Genomic DNA, 21,184 nt, shown 5'->3' on the forward strand with positions numbered 1-21,184 from the left:
GCAAACTTACACTCTGGTATTACTGGTATTGTCACTAGGAAGCTCTCTGTTCCTTACACTTAAGATTTAGTAGTTGTTAAAGTTGCATAATGGACAGCTGCTTTAGATGTGTAGCTTTATTAGCCTCTGAGCTGTTGAAGCCTTACTTCCATGAGAAATAAATAAAAAATGAATCTGTGACCTTTCCTGCACAAAAATTACTATTTTCTTAATCCTAGAACATTCTCTGGAGTCTTCTGTTAAGGCAGGAATGTGGCACTTAGTTCATAATGTGAGCCATGATTTGCAGTAATGCTACAAAGACCCACTCAGTATACTTTTATCTCTTATTAGGAAGATTGCTGCTTATGATGAAGAAATTCAGCATCTCTATGAGGAAATGGAACAGCAAATCAAAAAGGAGAAAGAGCAGTTTCTCTTGAAAGTGAGTGTGTCTGTTATTGTGGGCATGGATTCTGCACCCAGTACCAGTGGTTTTATACTCACTCTGGGTGTGAAGTGAAGGCCCACAAAATGTGTTTCACAACAGAATAAGAAAACACATAGTTTATGTCCCTGCTCCTTTTGTACTGATCCACATTCTGCAGCTTCACCCTGCAGTGATGAACTTCAAAGTGACCTGGGGGATGAGAGGAGCACTGATGCCCTCTGCTCAGTGGTTGGCATGCAGTAGAACTACAGCCTCATTGTATTATCGATGCTGCTATAGGTCGAACTTCTGGTCACAATTAGGAAAAAATGGTCTTGGAGGTTGTTCAGAACATTGCTAATCCTGTTGAGTTCTGCAGTCTCTGCTTTTGGGGAGGGGGAAGTCGTCACAGAAGAGCAACAAGAGATAAATCAAGTGATGGTAGTTTCTGAAACCACTGCAGCTGTTTGCAAAATAAACATAGGTCAGTTTCTTTTGTCACTGCCATGGTGCTTCCAAGGCAACTGACAATGATTTTCCTTTTCTTACAAAGTGTCCTTTAAATCTCCTCACCGCTTTCATAGTCTGTTCTTTGGATTTTTCTGTCCTCTTTTTCTCTCCTAAACCAAGGAAGATAACAAGAATTCCCAGTATGGTCTAGGAAGGTGTCATCTTAGAATCATTTGGGTTGGAAGGCACCTATGTTGCTCCTAACTTTTAAACTAGATCAGGTTGCTCCAGGGACTTGTACAGTTGAGTTTTGTGTTTGCAAATGGTGGAGGTTCCATAGCTTCTCTGGGTGGCCTGGGACAACCAGTCATGAGCTATTGGCTCATGCCTTTTTGTTGTCTTGAAAGCAGTTATGTAAGTGAAACCAGTGTATGGTTCCAAACAACACACAGTACACAAAATGTTGCCAAAACTAGTGGATATCCATCAGTTACTGTCTCCATCTCAATCAGGATATCTAAAAAATCCTTTTGTGAGCCAAATATATAAGGTACTTTTTGTTTCCTGACATAAAGTGTGTTAAAGCAAAAAGAGCCTTTATCAGCTAAGGAATCAGTCTTTTCACTCGCCTCACAGGGTAGTGAACCTGACTCATAAATTTCAAGTTTTTCCATTCCAAGCTGAGAGCAGTTTTTAGTGGTGGATGAGATAAGCCCTTTATAAAAAGTTCATACATCAGCTCAAGGATAAAAAGTATTTGTAACTTTGCCTGACAGAAGTTGTTGTGAAAGAGATGGTTTGTATGCTCTTAATAGCCCACAACTGAAGTTGCATTGAAAATCCTGAAACAACAGAGACTTTTCCATAAGCAATGATTGTTGGATCTCCTAATTAGCTGTATATTTGCAGTAAAGCCATTTCTTTTAAGCTTTTTCATTGAAGCTTCCCACTGAAGCTATTTACAGTTTAGTCAGCATTCACACTAATGGTTGTCAGACACTCAAGAAGTATTGTTTCTTGGCATGACTGATTTGGGATTTGGGGAGATCTGACTGTTAAATTGTTTCTCTAATGCAAAGTCTCACAAAGACTTTATAGCCTGGAGAGACGCATTGATGCCATATAAAAGGGTAATTATTATGGCTTGAATGAAGAGCAGCTCTTGAAGAATACATTTTAAAAAATTGGTAAGATGCAAATAAGTACAAATTGTAGCAATTTACAATACTTAATACCCTGCTGACTGAAGGTTATACAAAAGGGGCAGTTAGTCTGTCTTTTTTACTTGGATATATAGTCTTCCACGTAAGAAGCCAGTTAACGTGCATTTGATTACCCCATTACATGTACTGCTAAAGAGGAAAACATGTAGGCTCCACTGTTGTCTTGAGGGAATTTTTATTTTTGTTTAGAGGCATTTTCCTGGGGACCTTAGAGAATAAAAGCCTGTTGTAGAGGAACAGGACAGATTCTCAGCTGACGTGAACTTCTGGAACCCAGTTTTGTTCAGGGGAGGTCTTGACAACTCATGTCAGCTGAGGAGTGTCTGAAGGATTAGTTCCAAATAGGACTGAGAGTTCCCAGTGCTTGCAGGATACTTAGATAGTGGAGAGGCTGTTATAATTGCTAAGGGATAGGTGGAGCCTGAAGCCCAGACCACTTGCTTATAGTGGTGGAACACCTGTGACAAATTGTTGGTAGTGATGGATTTTAAAGGGGGCGGGTGTTGTTTCTTTTACTTCGACCTGACTTGCTATGCTGTGTGTCAATACCCCGTATCTCCTGTGTCAATCCTGGTGTATTGTATGCGAGTTATGGCGTGACTCCATAATAGCTTAAATTTGTCTGGGTTGTTTCAATCAGTGCATTGTCATCAGTTGGCTGGTTCAGGAAACCAAATGTGACAGCTATTCATTTTTTTCTGGTGGTTTTTTTTTCCCTGCTTGTTTAGCTCTCTGAAACAGCTCACTGCTGTAACAGATGAGCATGAATGCTAGTGTATAAGAGGATGAAGCTGGAAATGGGAGGATGCATTCTAGCTTCATTGATTTAGGTTGGCTACGCTCCTAAAGCTTGTGCCTAAGATTGAAAACTTCTGCCTCTATTTTGTGGATTTGATGCCTATTCATGTGCAGTCAGCACATCCTGGAGCAACTGCAGTCATTGAAGTTGCTGGACTACACCAATGTACAGAAGCTCAGAGTCTGGATTCATGAGTGATACCATCGCAAAATTGAGTTCTGTCAGTAGCTTGTTATATTCACTGTGAAAAGCTTGCCAGTTATTTTCATGCCTGATTCCTTATGTTTCCTCCTGCTGATGCAATTGTGCTGTTCTGTTAATGCATTTCCTCTTTGAATTTTGCAGGACACAGAGAGATTTCAGTCCTACAGTCAAGAGCTGGAGTGCAAGCTCCTGTCAAAAGAACAAGAACTGGAACAATTGGTTCAAAAACAGAAAAAGGTATTAATCAATACCATTCAGAGTTAAAAATTACATAATTTTTATTTTTTCATGAAATTTTCTTCAGGTACTCTTCTAGGTCTGAAAAATGCAACTTGGTGTGATGTGGTTCTGCCAAACTGTGACCCTCTTGTTGCTTTTGTCATGAGTGTGGATACCTGCATGCATTTAGAAGTGGGGTTGTGCTGGACTGCTAGACACTGCTAGACTATGCATGTGCATAGGAAATACGTTACCGTATGTTTCTAAAGGAGTTTTCCTTTTATATGATAAAATATATAAAAAAAGTTCCAAGTATTTTCCCCAGGTATTAGGTTAACTTTATGAAAACGTAGCAGAATTCCATTTTCTTCAATGTGCTAGGGACTGCCTTAATGCCTGGACTGCCCAAGAGCAGAGAACAATTATTTAGGTCTTACAGTGTACACCTTTGCTCAAAGCTTGTATCAGCTACTCATTTACTTGTTTTTCACTATCGTTCAGCACTAGAACTGGAAATGCTCCCTCCTGATCAGCCTGGTCCTCATACATCTCTGTGATAACAGTTTTATAGCAGTGCGTGGTTCTCTTGCATGGTAACAGCTTGTCAAGTTCCCATATTAAAGCCTGATGTGTTTTACTTAAAATGCATGGCCTGCTTGGAGAAGCAGAGTATTTCTGCATGTGTGAACTTGCTGTAAAAAAAGGTCAGTGCATGAAAGGCTAGTGATAGGCAAAGGGGTAGTGCTGGAATTAGAAGGGCTGAAATGGAGTGCTGTGAACCAACTCCCTCTGTAGAATATGACTATAAAATACATGTAAAATTGTTTATCCTGGCAGTGGCTTGCAAGGGTCAGTCCTGAGAAGTAGGAGAGAAGTAAGAAGGGAGGGAAGAGGAAAAGGAAGTTTGTGGGCAGTTTCCTAGTTGTGTGTAGTTTTTAGATCGTCCTCAGAGGAGTGAATTGGGGTGCTACTGAAGCTGATGGGAATTGTAGTATTGTACTGGAGTAAGAGGGGAGGCAAACCTCTACCTGACTATAATGATGCAGGTTTAGCTGATGAGGATATAGAACTGAACTAAAAGGCCATTACAGAATTGAAATCAACTGCCTGATGTTAATTACCTTTGGTCAGTACCACTGTGAATCAGAACAGATGTGGGTTTATGCAGGCTGTCTACCACATTGCAGCACTATAGTGAAATATATCTTAATAATAAATAATAATAAAAGATATTGAAGATATATATGGGGGCACACAAATCAGGCATTTTTAGTCTGAACCTAACTGCAAAAATATAAGAAATCACTTACTCTAATTTCATAATTATTATATTTTAATATTTTCCCTTTTTTTGTTTTTTTTTGCTTTAAATCTAAGTTTAAAATTTAGTTATCACCCAGTAGTTCTGTAAAACTCTATTTTTCCAGAAGTTCTCCAAAATAAATTTGGTATAAAAACTAGAAGCTATTCAAAGGCTTAGACTCAATTTTAAGCCTGGTGTGACCAAGTAATACAGGCAGCAGTATCAGGAAGTTTTATCTTACGATTATTGTTTCCATTGCCTATTGTCTACTATTGCCTATCTTGGAAAACATAAAACAATGTCTGTGCTATTTTTATTAGTATAATTTTTAAATCTAATTTTATGTTTTACTTTTCTATTCATTGTGTTATTATTAATAGTTTTACTGTGTTTTCTATTTTATTTGTAACTTCTGTTATTTATCATTTCCTCTGTCCCTTACAAATTTGCGTGAGACTCAAAAAGGGTGCTTTTAAAGGACAGGATTTTCTTTTCTTCCTACCGTAAAAATTGAACTATCCCATTTTATTTTTATGGAAAGGAAACTGTATTGGACAAATGGAATTCACTACTTCTGATAACATGATGACTGTGATGATTTTATACAGATAATTGATGATATTTGAAACTTTTGTCATTCAACCAACTGATTGGTACCCACTGTCAATCTTATATGCAGTGTTGTTGGTTTTTTTTCTGGTATAGCAGCCTAGCCTGTTTATTTGAATGCTTAACTCATTGTAGTTAGAGACAGTGTTTTGTATGTATATTTTTCTACTTCCTAATGACTATCTCTGAGAGTGACTCTCATCTTTCCTCATATCTGTTTTTATAATACTATAACCCCACTCATTTTCAGGTATTACTCTTCATTCACCTCAATATCAATGTGTGCTAGGTTAGCTTCCACCTCTAACGTTTGCCTTAACAAGAGTTCACTGAAACTTTTGCCGCCTCCTCTTGCATGGAAATATACGTTGATAATTACATGTGTTCTTGCAGACGGTGATGTCAGCTTGGTTTAATTACAGCTTCCATGCTTGATTATTTGAGAGAACCTCTTGGGAGTAATACAAATGCTTTTTTCCAAACTTCATTAATAAGTCTCTTTTTGCTTTCCTCTGGCCTCTCCCTCCCCTCTCTCCCTATTTCCCCCTCTGTTTCTATTATTCCTGTGTTGGAAATTATTATAAAAAAAATGTGAAAGGAACTTCCAGAGAAGAGGAGTTCAGTGTTGCTTCGGCTGATTTAGCCAGAGGGAGTCTCCCTTATGAGAGTCTTCTGCCTAGCATGACTGAAATACCGATCTGATACCACGTTGACTGGCCTTCTGTAGGCCAAAATTCCTTTGAATAGGCCTTTTTGTGGGCTACCATGATCTTGAAGTGTTAGCTTGCTCTTCATGGCTTAGATAAAGCACAAGTAGTCTCAGTATTGTTCCTCAAGGGATGGGTGATGGCATATCTCAGGAGGTGCTGAGACAGAGGTTGTCCAGGCCTTAATATCTAGGCCACAGAATCTTGTATGAGGTGAAGGAAGTAGGTGCGGACCAGCTAAAATGCAAGAGAATTACTGGGCTTCTCACATAAAATGATGGGTTCTGTGCTGTTGACAGCCACCGAAGAGCATAATCTTTGGATTCTGAACGGGAGATCCATGAAAACATGGATCAGTAGCACTCAGAAAATGCACATCAACTGATAGGATTGTTCAGAAAGGCATAAAGAACAAAATAGTCTGCAGCCTTGTAACACTATAAACGTTTCATCTTTCATGCGCACCTGAAATAAATAGGAGAAAAAATACAGAAAGGATGCTGAGCTAAGAGCAAGGAAATGCATGAAGACTGCTTAATGTATCTGTCTTTGAGGGATAGTAACAGCTGTGTCATCAGCAACTGGACAATTCCAGTTCTTGATTTTAAACTTGTGAGTTTTTCCTCCTATTCTTGTCCCAGAAGAGAACATACGCCATCAGCTACTCTGTCTCTGCATGACCTGTGGTAATTGGTTAATTCTCTCTGCTTACCTAGATTTTCTTAAACGTGACTGGACCATGAGCCATTCCTAATCAATTTTCACCTATTTGATGACCATGGGAGCAGATTTGCAGGTCTGACAGGCAGCTAGAGCCTACAGAGTCTGTGCCATTCTGTGCCAGCTGAGCATCCACCTATGCGTTATTCCACTGTATTGGGAACTGACTAAATGAATGCTTTAAAAGTAGTATTTGGCATCACTTAAAGAATTATATAGGTACAGTGAAAGGAGGAGCTCTGCATTGCTGTGAAATAACCCTTTCTCCTCTTGTTGTGTCTTGGGGTTTAGATGATATTACTGAGTATCTCTATTAAGCATACTTTCAACACGGGTGTTTTTCTCACAAGAGCAAGCACCAGGATTTATAACAAGTATTTCTAACATCAGTATCTATGATTCTGGGAGCTGATGATGGCTACTCATGCAGTTACATTTCCAGGCCAGTCTCTGTGTAAAGTTTTCAGATGGCCATAGTATTCGGTAAGTGAAATTTCTACTTGCAAGTTGTTGCTTTTAAGCTTTTTGAAAGTTCATCTTTGTGTGATCACTTCTTGCTCCTCCCAAACCCACTCATCTGAGTGAGAAAGTCTTGTCTTCTAGTATCTGAAGCATCTGGTCTTTTACTTGGAACAGACAAATTCATTCGGTCAAGGGATGGAAGCAATACTCGGGATCTGATCTATCAGTGTAAACCAACATTGCTCAGTAGTGATTTGATGCCCAGCTTAGTCAGTGTTCCATATGAACTGTCGGCCTGCTGAGGCTAGAGTTCAGCAAATACATTAAGCTGGTGCCGCTGCTGAGATAAGTGTTCCCACTCTACTCTTGCTCCTGACCTTTCACAGTCCTAGCTAGAAAGTTATTTTCTGCTTTTGTTTTCAACCTGGGCTTTAAGGCTGCATTCAAAACCAGGACTAGAACAGCAACAGTGTTGTGAAGCAGGGTAAGGGCAGGTTTTGGTTTGGACAAGCTCTGCTTGTTGGGATGTGCAAACCGAGAGTTCTAACAAAATCCTTTGTTGTGTCTCAAATCTGGAAGATTGCACTTGTATCACTAGTACATTTTGCATCCCTTAAAAACCATACTGAAAAAAAAAATAAAAATACACCCCCCCCCCCCCCCCCCCCCCCTTTTATATCTTTAGGTCAGCAGTGCCTTCCCTAATATGAAGTGGACTAATTTTAGTCTGCTTTTGCTATATCATCTTAATTTGTTCAGTTAGCCAGGGACAAGCAGGTGGAACTTCTTTACATACCAGAAACCACTGTCATTTGCTATTATCTGTTTAACAGGGAAGGTGTAACTTTCCCTTGTATATACTTTGGAGAGTGAATATGAAAGTGAGTTAAAAAAGCTCTAATTCACACTTCTTGGCAGATTTAGCTGAGGTGGCAGAAAGGTTATTGCTTGTTGATATTACTGTGGATGGGAAGGTTTATCAGCTACCAGATTTAAATCTTAACAGTTTTTAGGCAGAACTCTGAATCACTCTGTGTAGGCCTTGTCATTGTGGGAAATAGTCTAAAATAGCAGTTGTGAATATCAACTAAGTACTGCTAATCTGCTCTGTAAACATCTCTTGTGGTTTGTCCTGGTGCATTTTTGAACTGGGTGAAATTCAGTCATGGAGTGGAATGGCTTTGGTTTTGTGTAACATAATTACGTCTGTACACAGAGCAGTGGAAGAGCACCATACGTGTTTTAATCATGTTAGCATTGACAGAAATAGCTTCCCTATTCAACTAACTTCTAAGACTTGAATTGAAAGCCTGAAAACTGAGATACCACAGGTAGTTATATTTTCTGTTTTCTTTTCTTCCATCGCAGTTAGAGCAGCAATGTACAGAACTTGTCAGTGGCAAAGAAGAAACCAAAGTAGAGAACACCAAGCTGAAGCTGACTAACCAGGAGCTGCTGAGAGACCTGGAGAAAACGTCTCATGAATTAAGCCTGGCTCAACAACAGTTACAGGTGCTTCAGGAGGAGGCATCAAGACTACATGAGGAGAAAGAAATGTAAGTCTCCAGCTGCAGTGGTTCTAGTGCATTTGCTTAGCATGCCAGTGAGCTTCCTTCTCAGGGTATTCAGTGCTGTGATTTAAGATTGTGTCTTAAGCAGAAACCACCAGCAAAGCCAAGCCAAGTGCAGTTCTAGTCATTTTCCCCCAAGTAATTCAGCATGTTTTCTGTAGCATATCTGACTTCTACAGAATCTTTTTGCTACTTTTTCAAAATGTCAGGGTTCTCGTACCCCCATTTGTTGAGGGTGTTTGGAATTAAAAATCCATTTAACTGGTTAAAAATTGTCTTAGTTTGGAAATACCAGTGGGATTCCTTACAGAAATTGCAGTTGTGGCACATGATGCTTCATCCTCCTCAAAACCAAGTCTGTCTGAAACTTGTTTCTCAGAATATACTCTGGCTATGAGACAGCTAGGATGTGCTTCTTTTCTTCATCAAAAGCAAGTCTGGTACATAATTGCTGACCAAGGTCCCTGGCCAGCAAGATAAAATGTAGATTTTGGAGCTAAATTCCAATTCGCCCAAGGCCTAATGGCAATCCAGAACCATCATTTTGGGGTTTCCAGTTCAAATGTTTTGGACTTCAGATTCTGCCTCCGAATTAAAAAGTATTTTTCAAGAAGAACTATTTAAAAATTGTATTTTGAGGGATAGAAATGGCCCATTAAATAACAGATCAATCTACCTGTCTTGCTCCAGCTTTTTACACAAGGCAAAAGTTACATTACTCTGAAGCTGTAATTGGCAGAAATGTTCACTGAAGTCCATTTAAAGGAAGATAGTTTTAAGAAAAGGCTCAGGGATCTGTAAAACCTTCTTGTTGCCAATGGAGAACACATGGATACCAGACCGTGGTGCATATCTTGCCAGACTCTATACATTTCAGCGATGAAGTATGTAAAACAGAGCTGTGGCTATTTGGCATATTTCAGGATAGAGCAGAATATTAGATCCATGTCATGTTCTTTTCCTGTTAAGTTTTGGCCAAACTCTTACTTAGTTACTACTAATTTAATTTTTCTTGAGGGTATAAATAATGACTGTTGTTGATAAATGATTGTTGAAGAACAGCCACTGCGTTTAGAACGCTATTGTTAGGTTTGCGTGTTTAATGTGTGTTTTGGAAGTAGACAGAAATATTCCTCCTCAAGGTAGTTTGTTTCCTCTTTGAGGCCTCTCTTTTCAGATCCGGAGCAAAGACTGTGGAGTGATCTGGTTTTAAAGCTACAGAGGAAATCTGCCCAGTGGTCAGACTGCTGAATAATACTACTGCATTTACAGAGCACTTTGGATTCAATAGTGTTTTATGGAATTAGAGCTCAGCCCTACTCAACTGCACCTGCAGTGTTGCTTTAAACATCTGTATCAGTCTGGTAAGACCTGAGCTGTTGAAGCAGGTGTGATGTTCAGACTGCACAGGAAGAACTTGAGGCTTCACTGAAAGGCAAAAAAACATCTAAGGCCAGACACAGAGTCAGAGTAAATGGTGTAAATTAGTGTAAAAATCTGAGACACTGTGTCCAATGTTTAAGGCTGCATAACTGTTTAAAGTCAGGAACTAACAAGAAATTGTAGGGATTGTGGATGCATGAGCCTGACATGGTTCCAGCAGCAAGATAAACTAATTTTGGATAAAATGTTACATGGTCTTTAGTGGCCATGAGTGAGAAGATTTTCAGCAGTATGTCTTCTCTGAATGATGCAAGTGGCAGTATCAGTATATATTAAGCTCTCTGGATGAAGAAATTATAAAGCAATATTTTTTTTTAAGAACCTCTACTCCTTCCTCTGCTAACTCAAACTGCTGTGGTACTGTGGGCCTTAAACTGAATGAATTTTTTGAAAATGAGTAACCGTTCGTGCAGAATAAAGTCTACAGGTTTGGAGAAGCTGAAGTCTCAAATGTGGATACTCCTAGGGGGAAGCATTTTAGCAATGTGGTTACCCTAGTTAGAACTATTTTATTTCTTTTCATACAGGGAAGTGTACCGGGTGACAGAAACCTTACAGAGAGAGAAATCAGGACTTCTGAAGCAGCTGGATTTTTTAAGGTAACACAGACCTTATATTCAAGAACTTCTTGCATTATTCTGAAGAGGTACATTAAAGGATGAAATCATGTTGGGCTGTGTGCTGGGTGTAGGTGGCCAGGTGCTGGCAGGGGGGCTGCAGGGGTGGCCTCTGTGCCAGAGAGGAGCAGCTGGGGCTGCCCCGTGCTGGCCACAGCCTGTTCTTGCATACAGTAGAAGGCAGTCCACATGAAAGTTTTGTCTTGTTTTGGCAATTCAGTATTGTAGGACAATCTCCGTTCCAAAAGTCAAGAACAGAACAATGGTGAACTGATCCAAGCTGGTTCTGTGGTAGAAGCCCGGCCAGAGGAGACTTGAAGGCTCTTACTAAAAGGCTCTGTTCTTTCTGCAGTGATGGGAGTACAGCCAGAATAAAGATTCTTTCCCCAAAATGTTTATTTGTAAAATTATATCAAAACGTAGTTAGCTGATTTTCTCTGTAACATTTCTATATTGGTAGGCTTCAAATTTTGGACTTGTGTTCAGACAGTTGTAACCCCTTGTTTGCTCAGTGGTAAGTTTGTGCGGGCTATAGATTGTACTTGCCTATAGGCCTTCATTCACTGCATTTCTTTCGTGAGGCCTCATTGTAAAGCTACCTAAAAAGTTACCATGCTTGAGGAAAGGGTCTTACTCTGCAGTGTGTTTCCCGTAGGCCACTCCATGTGGTGTGCTCTTGCCTGCTGCTGGTAATGGGGCCATAGACAGAAACATCTGACAGCAGAGGCTGTTTCTGTTCGCCGTGGCTGTAATGGCTGCTCAGTCTCTTTTGCGGCCAGGCCAGCGATAGAAGGAGACAATGAATGATGTACTAAGCAGGTGTGTTGTCAGATCTGATCAGAGCTGGCCGATTGCCTGGGATCTCCATTTCCTGACATTTTCATCTTTTTTGCATAATAAATGGAATATGGATGTTTTTGTAGGGAGGCTTTTCCGTGGCAGCCGCAACTGTGGTGAGGGATATAACTGGCCTTTACAGCTGTCACCAGATGAATAGACCTGGTGTTCCTCACAGCCTCTCCACATTATGACATCATCTTTACTGTGAAAAGTTTTAAGCGTTCTAATTTAGAGTGAGTGAAGGCATATTGACCAGAACGGATATCTGTGTGTTAGGGCATTTGTTTTGATAAAGTACAGAATGAGGGCTGTACGCCAGCTGGCTTCAGTTAGCATAGCCCTACTGGAGATTCAGTGGCCCAGACAGGGAACTGGCTGTGGTGAGAATATAAATAAGCATGATCAAGGGTGGAGATAAGCCAAATTAAAGTGTGTTTGTCTTGCCTTTTGCATGGCAGCTGTCCAGTTTGTTAGTTCTGAGTTCCAAGTACTTGGCCTCAGTGTTTCTTCTATTTGTGTTGTCTTTGCAGGGAGAGGAACAAACATCTGAAAGATGAACGTGACATATTTTTACAGGTAAACAACCATTCTTCTCAAACCCAGTGTTGAGCAAACACCTATCAGAACAGCCTCAAAACAAGGGGGTCAGAAGGCTGTGCAGAGGACAGACTCTTGTGCTACTTAAATCTTGCCCAATTCTTAATTTATATTGTCTTTTTTCTCACTTGAGAATAAGATTTTTAAATTTGCTGAATGGTTTTAAGAGCTACATTTTTATAATTATAAAGTTGGAGCTATCTTGAGGGAGATGAATTTATTTTTATAAGAAGCTAAAGATGCAATCATAAGAGGATCAAATAACCTAAAATTTGAGCAACTAAATCATGTCGATCTATTCAGACAGGAGTAGCTAATATCCTGAAACGTTTATGCAGTAGTACAATATCTGAGTACCCGAATCAGTGCTGGAATACTTAGCGGTACTGGGTAAGAGCAGATCACATGATTTTTTTTATCCAGCAGCAGAGAATGGGCACCTAAGGAGTTCCACAAGTACCCTGGCTTAAGGAGACTAAAGCACTTGCATACATTGGTTTGTGTTCTTTGTCCTACAAGAAGCTGCTAATGTGAAAAATATATCTATTGACTTCTTTTCATAACATTATGTTGTTCTATTGTGATCTACTTAGTTTACAAAGCAGCTGAATTCTTGCAGGACCTGGTGTTTCCATGTTCTGATTGTTTATAAATCAGGATTTTGAAGCGTTTATGCCTCTAGGACTTCTTCTGCAGTTTTTTTCTTTCATATTGATTGTATTATTTAAGCATTAGGCATGAAGGCAGTTAACCATAGTGAACAACAAGTGTAAATTAGTAAGAAGTACTATGTATTTATGCAGAAATGCAGAACAAGTGTTCCGAAAGCCAGCTGGAAGCAAAGATCAGGCTCTGTCATTGGGAAATACATAGAGGGCAAGGTGCTGCCTAACAGGTAAGAACTTTTTTTCATGTGTTCCCTGTTTGAGTACAATGAGGCTTATAAAAAGATTATGTGGAATGTTTTCTTTCTGATACCTTTGGACTTTACAAAGCATGTATTTCTGAAGTGTGTCACTAAAAGATTACTGTACTCTGTAAGAGATTTGGAAATAAAGGGACAATTTTTCATGTAAAACAAGTGTACCGTCTGCAAAAGCCAGAGACTTCCCTGTTGTGGATGAGTGTATGTTGGGAGGCACAGAGGTTTACCCATTACCCTGTGTTGATGTGGTACAATGACCTCGGTAATGCTCTGAAAGAGTATACCTGCTCCCCTCTCATTGTAGAGGACAGCAGACCTGTTGTTAAGTATGGGCTGTAGAAACAGTAAAAACATGGAGGATTTAATTCTCAACTGTGCAGCTGTACACTTGAAATCAACAGGAACAAGATGGTGATCTTGGTGAAACATTAGCATTTTTCCCTTGAGACAAGAGGAGCTGGAAAGACTAGTATTTCACTTTGAAATAGCAGCTGAGACAACGTCCTTGCAGGCATAGGGCCATGAACTGCAAGGAGGGAAAGATTTCAGAGACAAAGTTAAGTAAGTTCAGTACTGAGAAGTGGAGCATAACTGTCAAAAGCAATTATGGCACAAAAATCACAGGAAAATTTAGGTGGGAAGGACATTGGTCTCTAGTCCAATCTCCAACAGGGGTAACTCCAGAACTAGATAAGGTTGCTGAGGGCCTTGTTCAGTTGAGGATTTTGAATATCTGGATGGAGGTCCTATAGCCTCTTCAGGCACCTCTTCCCTTGCTGCAGCAGTCTTATGAAGAAGGTTAGTTCCCTGTATCATGTCAGCATTTCTTTTAGTGCAATTTTCATATGTAGTCGTTGTGCCCACCTGAGAAGACTATGGATCTATTTTATCTACTCCCCCCCTTCTGTTGAATCCCCGCTTAGCCTTTTTATCATCCATATTAAACAAACCCATCTCTCTCCTACCTGCTAAAGAGAGAATTAAGTTATACATAGAAAGAGGTGGGGGTATTTTGTTCTTCCAGAATAGGGGAGGAAGGGGAGGAGAGCAATTTACTTCACCTGTTCCACAAGGTTATAAATGAGGATAATCTTACATTTTGCATTCTGGTTCAGATTTTCCCCAAAAGTTACTAGCTTTCCCCATGATACTTAGAATTATCGAGCACGCTATATATACACAGATTGTATGACGAGCTGACTTTCCAGTAGACATTAGACTGAATCTACTATGTCTTCTGTGAGTAGTAAAAAACATGGGAGATTAAATTCAATTACACTAGAATAAATCAATAGGAATGTAGGTCCAATATATATTTGTGATGCACTTACTTTTTTCTCTGTCTAGCCATTCATTTGAAGATGATGATGTTTTCAATAACTCAAAGAGAAGGAATTCTGCTGGACTGAATAGAATTCTCTCTGTGGAGCCTGATGCTGGAGCCACTGGAGAAATGTCTAAAGCATTGCATCTCCAAAGAATAATATCAATTGAGGAAGATCATCTGCCCCAGCTTCTTGACAGGCTGGTTGATAACCAGCTGAACAGATGGACTGGAGAAGATGAGAATACTTCTGAGATGGAAATGGATAAGAAAAATGCAGAACATTCAATGGAACACTCACTGTCATGTTCTAGAGAGCAGCCTGTAGGGAAGGAAACGCTGTCAAATGTAAGGGGGATAAGGGGACCTCACCTTGAGTATTGTGTGAGGTTCTGGGCACACAATTTAAGAAGGATGTGCAGGTCCTTGACTGCATCCAGAGGAGGGCAACAAAACTGGTGAAAGGGCTGGAGGTCATGTCCTGTGAGGAGCAGCTGAGGACTTTGGATTGGTCTAGTTTGGGGGAAAGGAGGCTGAGGCGTGACCTCCTTGCTCTCTACAGCTCCTAGGGGAGGGGAAGTAGAGAGGGAGGTGATGATCTCTTCTCCCTGGGATCCAGTGATAGGACACGTGGGAATGGTTCAAAGCTGTGTTGGAGAGGGTCAGACTTGATATTAGGAAACAATTATTTACTGCGAGGGTGGTCACACACTGGACCAGGCTTCAGAGAGGTGGTCGATGCCCCACGCCTGTCGGTGTTTCAGGGGCATTTGGACAATGCCCTTAATAATATGCTTTAGCTTTTGATGAGCCCTGAAGTGGTCGGGCAGTTGGACTAGATGATCCTTGTAGGTCCCTCCCAACTGAAACTATTCTATTCTAAAGGACCTTGGAAAACATGAAATAGTGTTGAAAGGTGATGCATTATTCTTAGAATTTAAAATGATTTAGTTTTCTGGTATTAAGTTAAAGCATGACAAATTCAGCCATTGCATGAAGAGGGAGACAGAAATACACTGCAGATAGATGTTGAAGGTGCAAGAAGAGAAATTCACCCTGAATGGAGTATGTACGTAGACTTAGATCTGAAAGACTTTAGGAAAAGTGACGTTAAGCATTCTAACAGATGGCGCAAAAAGATCCACTGAAAGGTAGTGGTTGTCTAAAAAAAGAAGCAACGTTTTGTTTTGTTTTGTTTTTTTAAAGTTGGAGGCTTTTTTTGCCAAAAAATGACATTGCTCATGTTCTGATACTTTTGAGTCAGCTTTGGTAGCTGTTTACACTATCTGGGAAATAATGGGAGCAAATATCTTTACTTTTTAATTATTATTTGAGAAGACTTTTAATTAGCAAATTGAAATGCAGATGTATTTATTTTCAGCTCTAGCTTGTATGTGCACATTAACAATGAATTCACCATGCAGTAAGAATCCTCAAAACAATATGCTGGAAGGTACATTTCTTGGACTGTAAAGTTTTTCTTGCACTGCTGTTGCTTCAGAGCTAGCTGTGCTTGTTTTCTAATTTTAGCATCATTGTTAAGTGTTACTCATTTTTAGATTCTTGAAGCACATACTGAAAAGATTAAAGTATAGGAAAAATAGGTATGTTCAGTCATAATTATATAGTTCTTTTAGAAGAAGCAAGCATATCTTTAAAATTATGATAGAATTATGCCATGGTTACATAATAACTTCTAAGTGGTACATTTTATTAAAAAGTCTAGGGCACAGAACAGAGCTTCATCCTTTCAAATTATTTAATATATTGCATCCTTTTTGCTTGCTATATGACTTATTTTGTTTTTTGAAGTGTGGTGTCATTGGACTTCAGGACAGCAAAAGCCAGGTCATCCATGAGGTCCATCTAGGAAAAACCTATCCTGCCTGCTCTGTTTTGGCAGCCATGCCCCTTGCAAGCGTATCCTCTCAGTTGAGTAGGAACTGGGCATTCCCTCAGGTCTTGTTTCTTACAATTTTTTTTTTTCTCCCCTCAAAACAGTTGAGAACAAGCAGGGAGGGGAGAGAAGAAATCATAAAAAATCTCCTGTCTAGTTGAAAACATTTTATTTTTTTTCAGTTTCTAAAGAAACATTGTGAGGGTAAATAAGAAGTTAAGTTCCAAGGTCACTTAGAACTGGGAATTCAATTTAATTTTTTTCTCCTATGAAATTTCAGTGCCTTAGCCCAGCCCTCAGTTTGGGTTGGGTTTTCGCTTGTTTTTTAAAGTTTAGTTTACAAAAAACAGCAGAATGCTCCTTTCCGATAAACTCTGTTGTCTATGTGGCAGTGGAAGATGTGCATGGGCCTCTGTGGGTCCTCTTGGCCTGCTGACTAGGCCTGCCAACAGCCGTCCAATTGATGGCATTCCATTGCTTAGGGCAGCCTCTAGGCTATCTAAGTGTCTGACCACTGCCATTCGTGTGAGTAGTGCCTCATCTCCTTCCGTGCACCAGCTGGAGTCTGAATTTCTCATGTGGCTTTGTGCTTCCTACATGATGGCTCTGGGGGTCACCACAGTTTGACTATGAGATTTAGACATCAGAAATGATCTTGTTCCATACAGTGCTTGCACGCAGATTCCCTGTCCTGACAGCATGCCAGGGCTGGGAGGGGTGGTATTCAATTAGGAAGTGTTTTTCAGGGAAACTGCGTGTAATCCTCAACTGGAGCTGCAGAAAATTTCAGTAAAAGAACTCTGTGCTTGCTGCATCATGAGTTAGGAGGTGTGAGTTTCAGGGCCATATATCAACTAGACTGTCTTCTCCAGCCACTCCTTCTCTCCCTTCATGCTTTGCTGCTCAAAGGATCTGCAGCATAAAGGAGTGTAGGATCTAGAAATACTCGTGCAATGATTCCATGGAGTTGTTACATATGTAGCTCAGATATGAAGTCTTGTCTTTGTTTTGCGCTAGGAAGATGAAGGATCTGAGACAACTTGTATTTTCCAGTTCTTTGCCATTTGCGTTCATGTAGTCTACATGGCTTTGTATTCCTGCATTCCATGGTCTCATTGCTTACTATACTGAACTCGGGCTCCTAGCTGCTGCCATTAAGCCTTTCTGATCACCATGGATGCACAGTCATTTAGCTGCTAATGCATCGTGTAGGCAAGTAGAACCAACGTACATTTTTTTTCTCCTTTTAGAAATGAAAAGGTCCGTGTCCATCCTATGGCAGGGTGACTTCTGAAAGTGTCTGAGAATTTGCAGCAGTATGTGAGGCCAGCAACTGGTTTTTTATCTGGGACTTAAATATTCTACCTGACTGTTATCTGAGTGGCTATGAAGGTGAAGCTGCAGTTAGCATGAGCAGAAATGTGATTGGGAAAACCACTGAAAGAACCATAATGGAAATTAAAGCAAGAGTTTTCCATCCAAAACCTTTGCCTGAGATGCAGTTCCTCTCCCCTCGGTTCTTTCAGTATGGAATATGAACCACTATGACTGTATCTGCCATCTTCCACATGTGTGTTAAATTGCACAAAAGCTAGGTGTATTACTTGACCTGGCTACTGTTTATATGAAGGCCACTTGAAAGACACATCTAGGGAAGACTTTTTCAGACTGCGTTGTAAACTAAAGTAAATTTACATCCCACTGCTATTCCATTTTTCCATCAGCGCTTTGTTGAACCAGACAGAAGTAGCTCATCCCTTAGTATAGTGTTCAAATGAATGAAGTTTGATTAAGGTTATTTTCAGAAGTTGACTTGATACATCTCAAGGAAAAATAACTGCCTGTTATGTTGGGAGTTGAGCTGAAGGCCTCAGGTGTCTTTGAGTCTTAGTGCTACAGAGGGGTGTGTATGACCGCCAGGGACAAGGTATTTCAGGTCATGTTAGTCCATATATATGTAGTTATTGTTCTCAGAAGCATTGTGAAAATGGTACCAAGCTTATGATTGTATGCTAACCTGTTTGATTTCCCAGAGCATAGAGACTAATAAAATGGGAATGTTTTTCATCAGAACTGATAATGTGCTTTATATAGGTGTATGTGTATTACTAGCAACCTATAGTTGCAGTGGAGTTTGGGATTTTAATAGAAAAGGATAAGTGAACAATGAGATAAGACATTTCTGTATAATTGTAATGGGTTATTAGCCCAGCTCATGAGAAATGCATGTATTTTTTTGTCCCCAAAATTTACAGCAGTGAATAATTTATTTTCTTTTTTTCATACTAAGGAAGACAGCAGCTTAAGTTTGTATTTATTCTTGTTCCCCATCAAGTACAGCTCTGTATTGTTTCTGCTTCTTTCTGTAAGATTTCAGTATAGTTGTAGAAAACAATTGCAAGGCCAGACTTCAGTGTCTCATTCAAAGGACTGTTGGGCAGTGAGTTCAGCTTCTTGAAGTCAGCAGTCTGGGAAATTCTGTACCTCAAATGGGTCTTGTCTTCCCTCCCCTGCCCTCCTTTCCTGTCCCTCCTCACAATCTCCACCAACAAACTAATGGTGGGAGTTTCATGAGTTTTGATTTGCAGGGATGAACACAAACTGTTTATGAACATAAACTGTTTTGTTTTGGCAATTCCATGTATTTTTCAATGCAGTGTCACATCATGGTTCATATTCAGTATACTTCCAGTTCTCAGTCTAAATCACTTCAAATGATGTGGAAAGATGCATGACAATATCTGAAATACCGAGTTATTTTAAGAAACAGAATGTTGCTTTATGAGTAATGGAGAAACACGGCAGGATAAAATTTCTTCTTTCTCTTGTCTCAGTTAGCCTTCAAGAAAAGGCAAATTGGAGAGACAATAGGACAGTTGGATACTAATGTTTGCTCTTACTTGAAGGAAGAGGGAATAAACTCTGTCCCAGACCGCTTATTCAAGATTGTTTTTGTGGGCAATTCGAGTGTTGGAAAGACTTCATTCTTAAGGCGATTTTGTGAAGATCGTTTTTTCCCAGGCACAGCTGCTACTGTAGGTAAGTTTAAGAAACATGATGATGATTATTATTATTATTGTTCCAAAATTACTTAGCAGCTTCTACTGAGATCAGGCCCTGTGTTATAAAACAGATGTTGCATAAGTAGACATGCAAAGTGAGTTCTCCTAAACTGGGAAGCAGATAATTGATGGAGGGGTTTCAGGATAGGTTCTGTACTGAAATCCTGGCAGCACTGAAATAAATCAGAAAAATCCTGTTGATTTCAGTGAAGCTAGAATTTCCTCATAGATCTCATTTTCTGAAACTGATATATTATCCTCTGGACTGTGCTGTACTAACCTTCCCACCTCTGTATCCCATCTCTGTCCCTCTAAGTAATCTGGTTTTGTTTTAAAGAGAAAGTAGAGCATCTGACTTACATTTGAAGATTTAGCATTATACTAAGCACCAAAGAAAAACGTTGAACTAGTGTTTTGAAAGCCAAACATTTCAAAGCCTACATTGTACTTACATTGCCTGATACTGTAAACCAAGCTTTCAGAAGTCAGACACATAATCAAGGTACAAAACTTAAAATATAGGTTATTGCAGTGCCTCTGAGTTACTGTAAATGACCAACTTCATTATACTTAGTGTGTATTTAGGCCTTACTTATTCTGCAGCATATATGAAATAAAACTTGTTCACAATAAAAGGTATTTAAATTAATGGACTTGTCTTACATTTGTGACATTCATGTAAGCTGTAGGTACCTTGACTTGGAGGGTAAAGACACCTGAGTTTAAATTTCTACTGGTATGTTGAGAGTCTAAGCTCATATCAGTCAGAAAGATCTAAGATCTTAGCACAGGGATTTAAATTAAGGCTGGCACTGTAAGGTGGTCTTCAGCTCTGCTCTGGGAGAGAGCAAGTCTCCTGGGTGTCCTGCCAGGGTGAAACAGGCACTTGAGTACCAAATAGTATCTCAGATAGCACTAGGTGTCTGTGAGCAAACAGTTGAATTCTACCCCACGATCTTCTCCAAATCAGTCCAGTCAGAGGAGCCTATGGACCAATTAATCTGACCCTTGATGCCTACTTCAGGGTGAGCTTAATAATTTCCTAGAACCTTAGTTCTTCATTGACTAGATTTTCATTAACTGTAATGGGAACTTAGACACCTATGCAATTGTCTACTTTTAAGAGTCTGGTGCTACAACCTATCATTGTTGTCCTGTCAATGGCTGATAGGCTTCTCTTGACTCTGGGGTCTTACACAGCGTGTGCAGTTGCCTGGAGCTTCCAGAGGAAAAGCACAGGAATGTGTCTCGCCTCTTTATCTTTTGGCTGGTCTTCCAGTGTTCTTGCAAACACAATGGCAAGAAAGTATTTGTCATAGCTTTGATTTAGTGTTCACATCAATGATTTTCACAGGTGTAGACTATGGCTGGCAAGATACAGACAGTTGAAAAGTCAAGTGAACAACCTGGAGAAGATTATTCTCATTGAATTTCTGTAGAGTAGCTCAAATTTCTTCCCTTGATATATAAGCAATAGATATATTCCCCATCCAGATTTCTTAATTGCCCATTGAAGGAGTGTGGGCTTGGATGCTGCTTCATTAATGCCAGAGGTAAAAATCCCATTGATGTGGAAAATGGCCCCAAAGATATTGTTGATGATACTGAGATCCCTTCCAACCTAATTATTCTGTGATTCTACAGTATAGCATGATATAAGAAAGTGCAGGTTGTAATTAGGAAGAGGCAGTGAATGATTAATATTTAAGACGCTAATTATTTTTACAAATAGCCAGAAGATACTTACATCATCGCAGGTTAGGGGAATTGGGAGAGGATTAATTTAAAAGTTTAGATAAATTA

The 21,184-nt window shown here is 39.8% G+C and overlaps 1 protein-coding gene across 8 annotated transcripts in view; it reads left to right on the top strand.

Moving 5' to 3' along the window:
* The window catches only part of CRACR2A (calcium release activated channel regulator 2A), a 60,955-nt gene that overhangs the window by 29,140 nt on the left and 10,631 nt on the right, over positions 1-21,184 (top strand). For 7 of the 8 annotated variants that reach the window (XR_008747857.1, XM_055808660.1, XM_055808657.1 and 4 more), the window contains 8 exons: positions 334-424; positions 3,227-3,322; positions 8,474-8,661; positions 10,647-10,718; positions 12,107-12,152; positions 12,977-13,068; positions 14,446-14,770; positions 19,154-19,358. Coding sequence is in view for 7 of the 8 variants with exons in the window: in XM_055808660.1 (XP_055664635.1) it covers positions 334-424; positions 3,227-3,322; positions 8,474-8,661; positions 10,647-10,718; positions 12,107-12,152; positions 12,977-13,068; positions 14,446-14,770; positions 19,154-19,358 (1,115 nt within the window). In the remaining variant the exon portion in view is untranslated. The remainder of the gene's footprint in view (positions 1-333; positions 425-3,226; positions 3,323-8,473; positions 8,662-10,646; positions 10,719-12,106; positions 12,153-12,976; positions 13,069-14,445; positions 14,771-19,153; positions 19,359-21,184) is intronic. The other variant, XM_055808659.1, reaches the window with a different exon arrangement.

The sequence above is a fragment of the Falco peregrinus genome, chromosome 6 (genome assembly GCF_023634155.1).
Source record: "Falco peregrinus isolate bFalPer1 chromosome 6, bFalPer1.pri, whole genome shotgun sequence".
Classification (NCBI taxonomy): domain Eukaryota; kingdom Metazoa; phylum Chordata; class Aves; order Falconiformes; family Falconidae; genus Falco; species Falco peregrinus.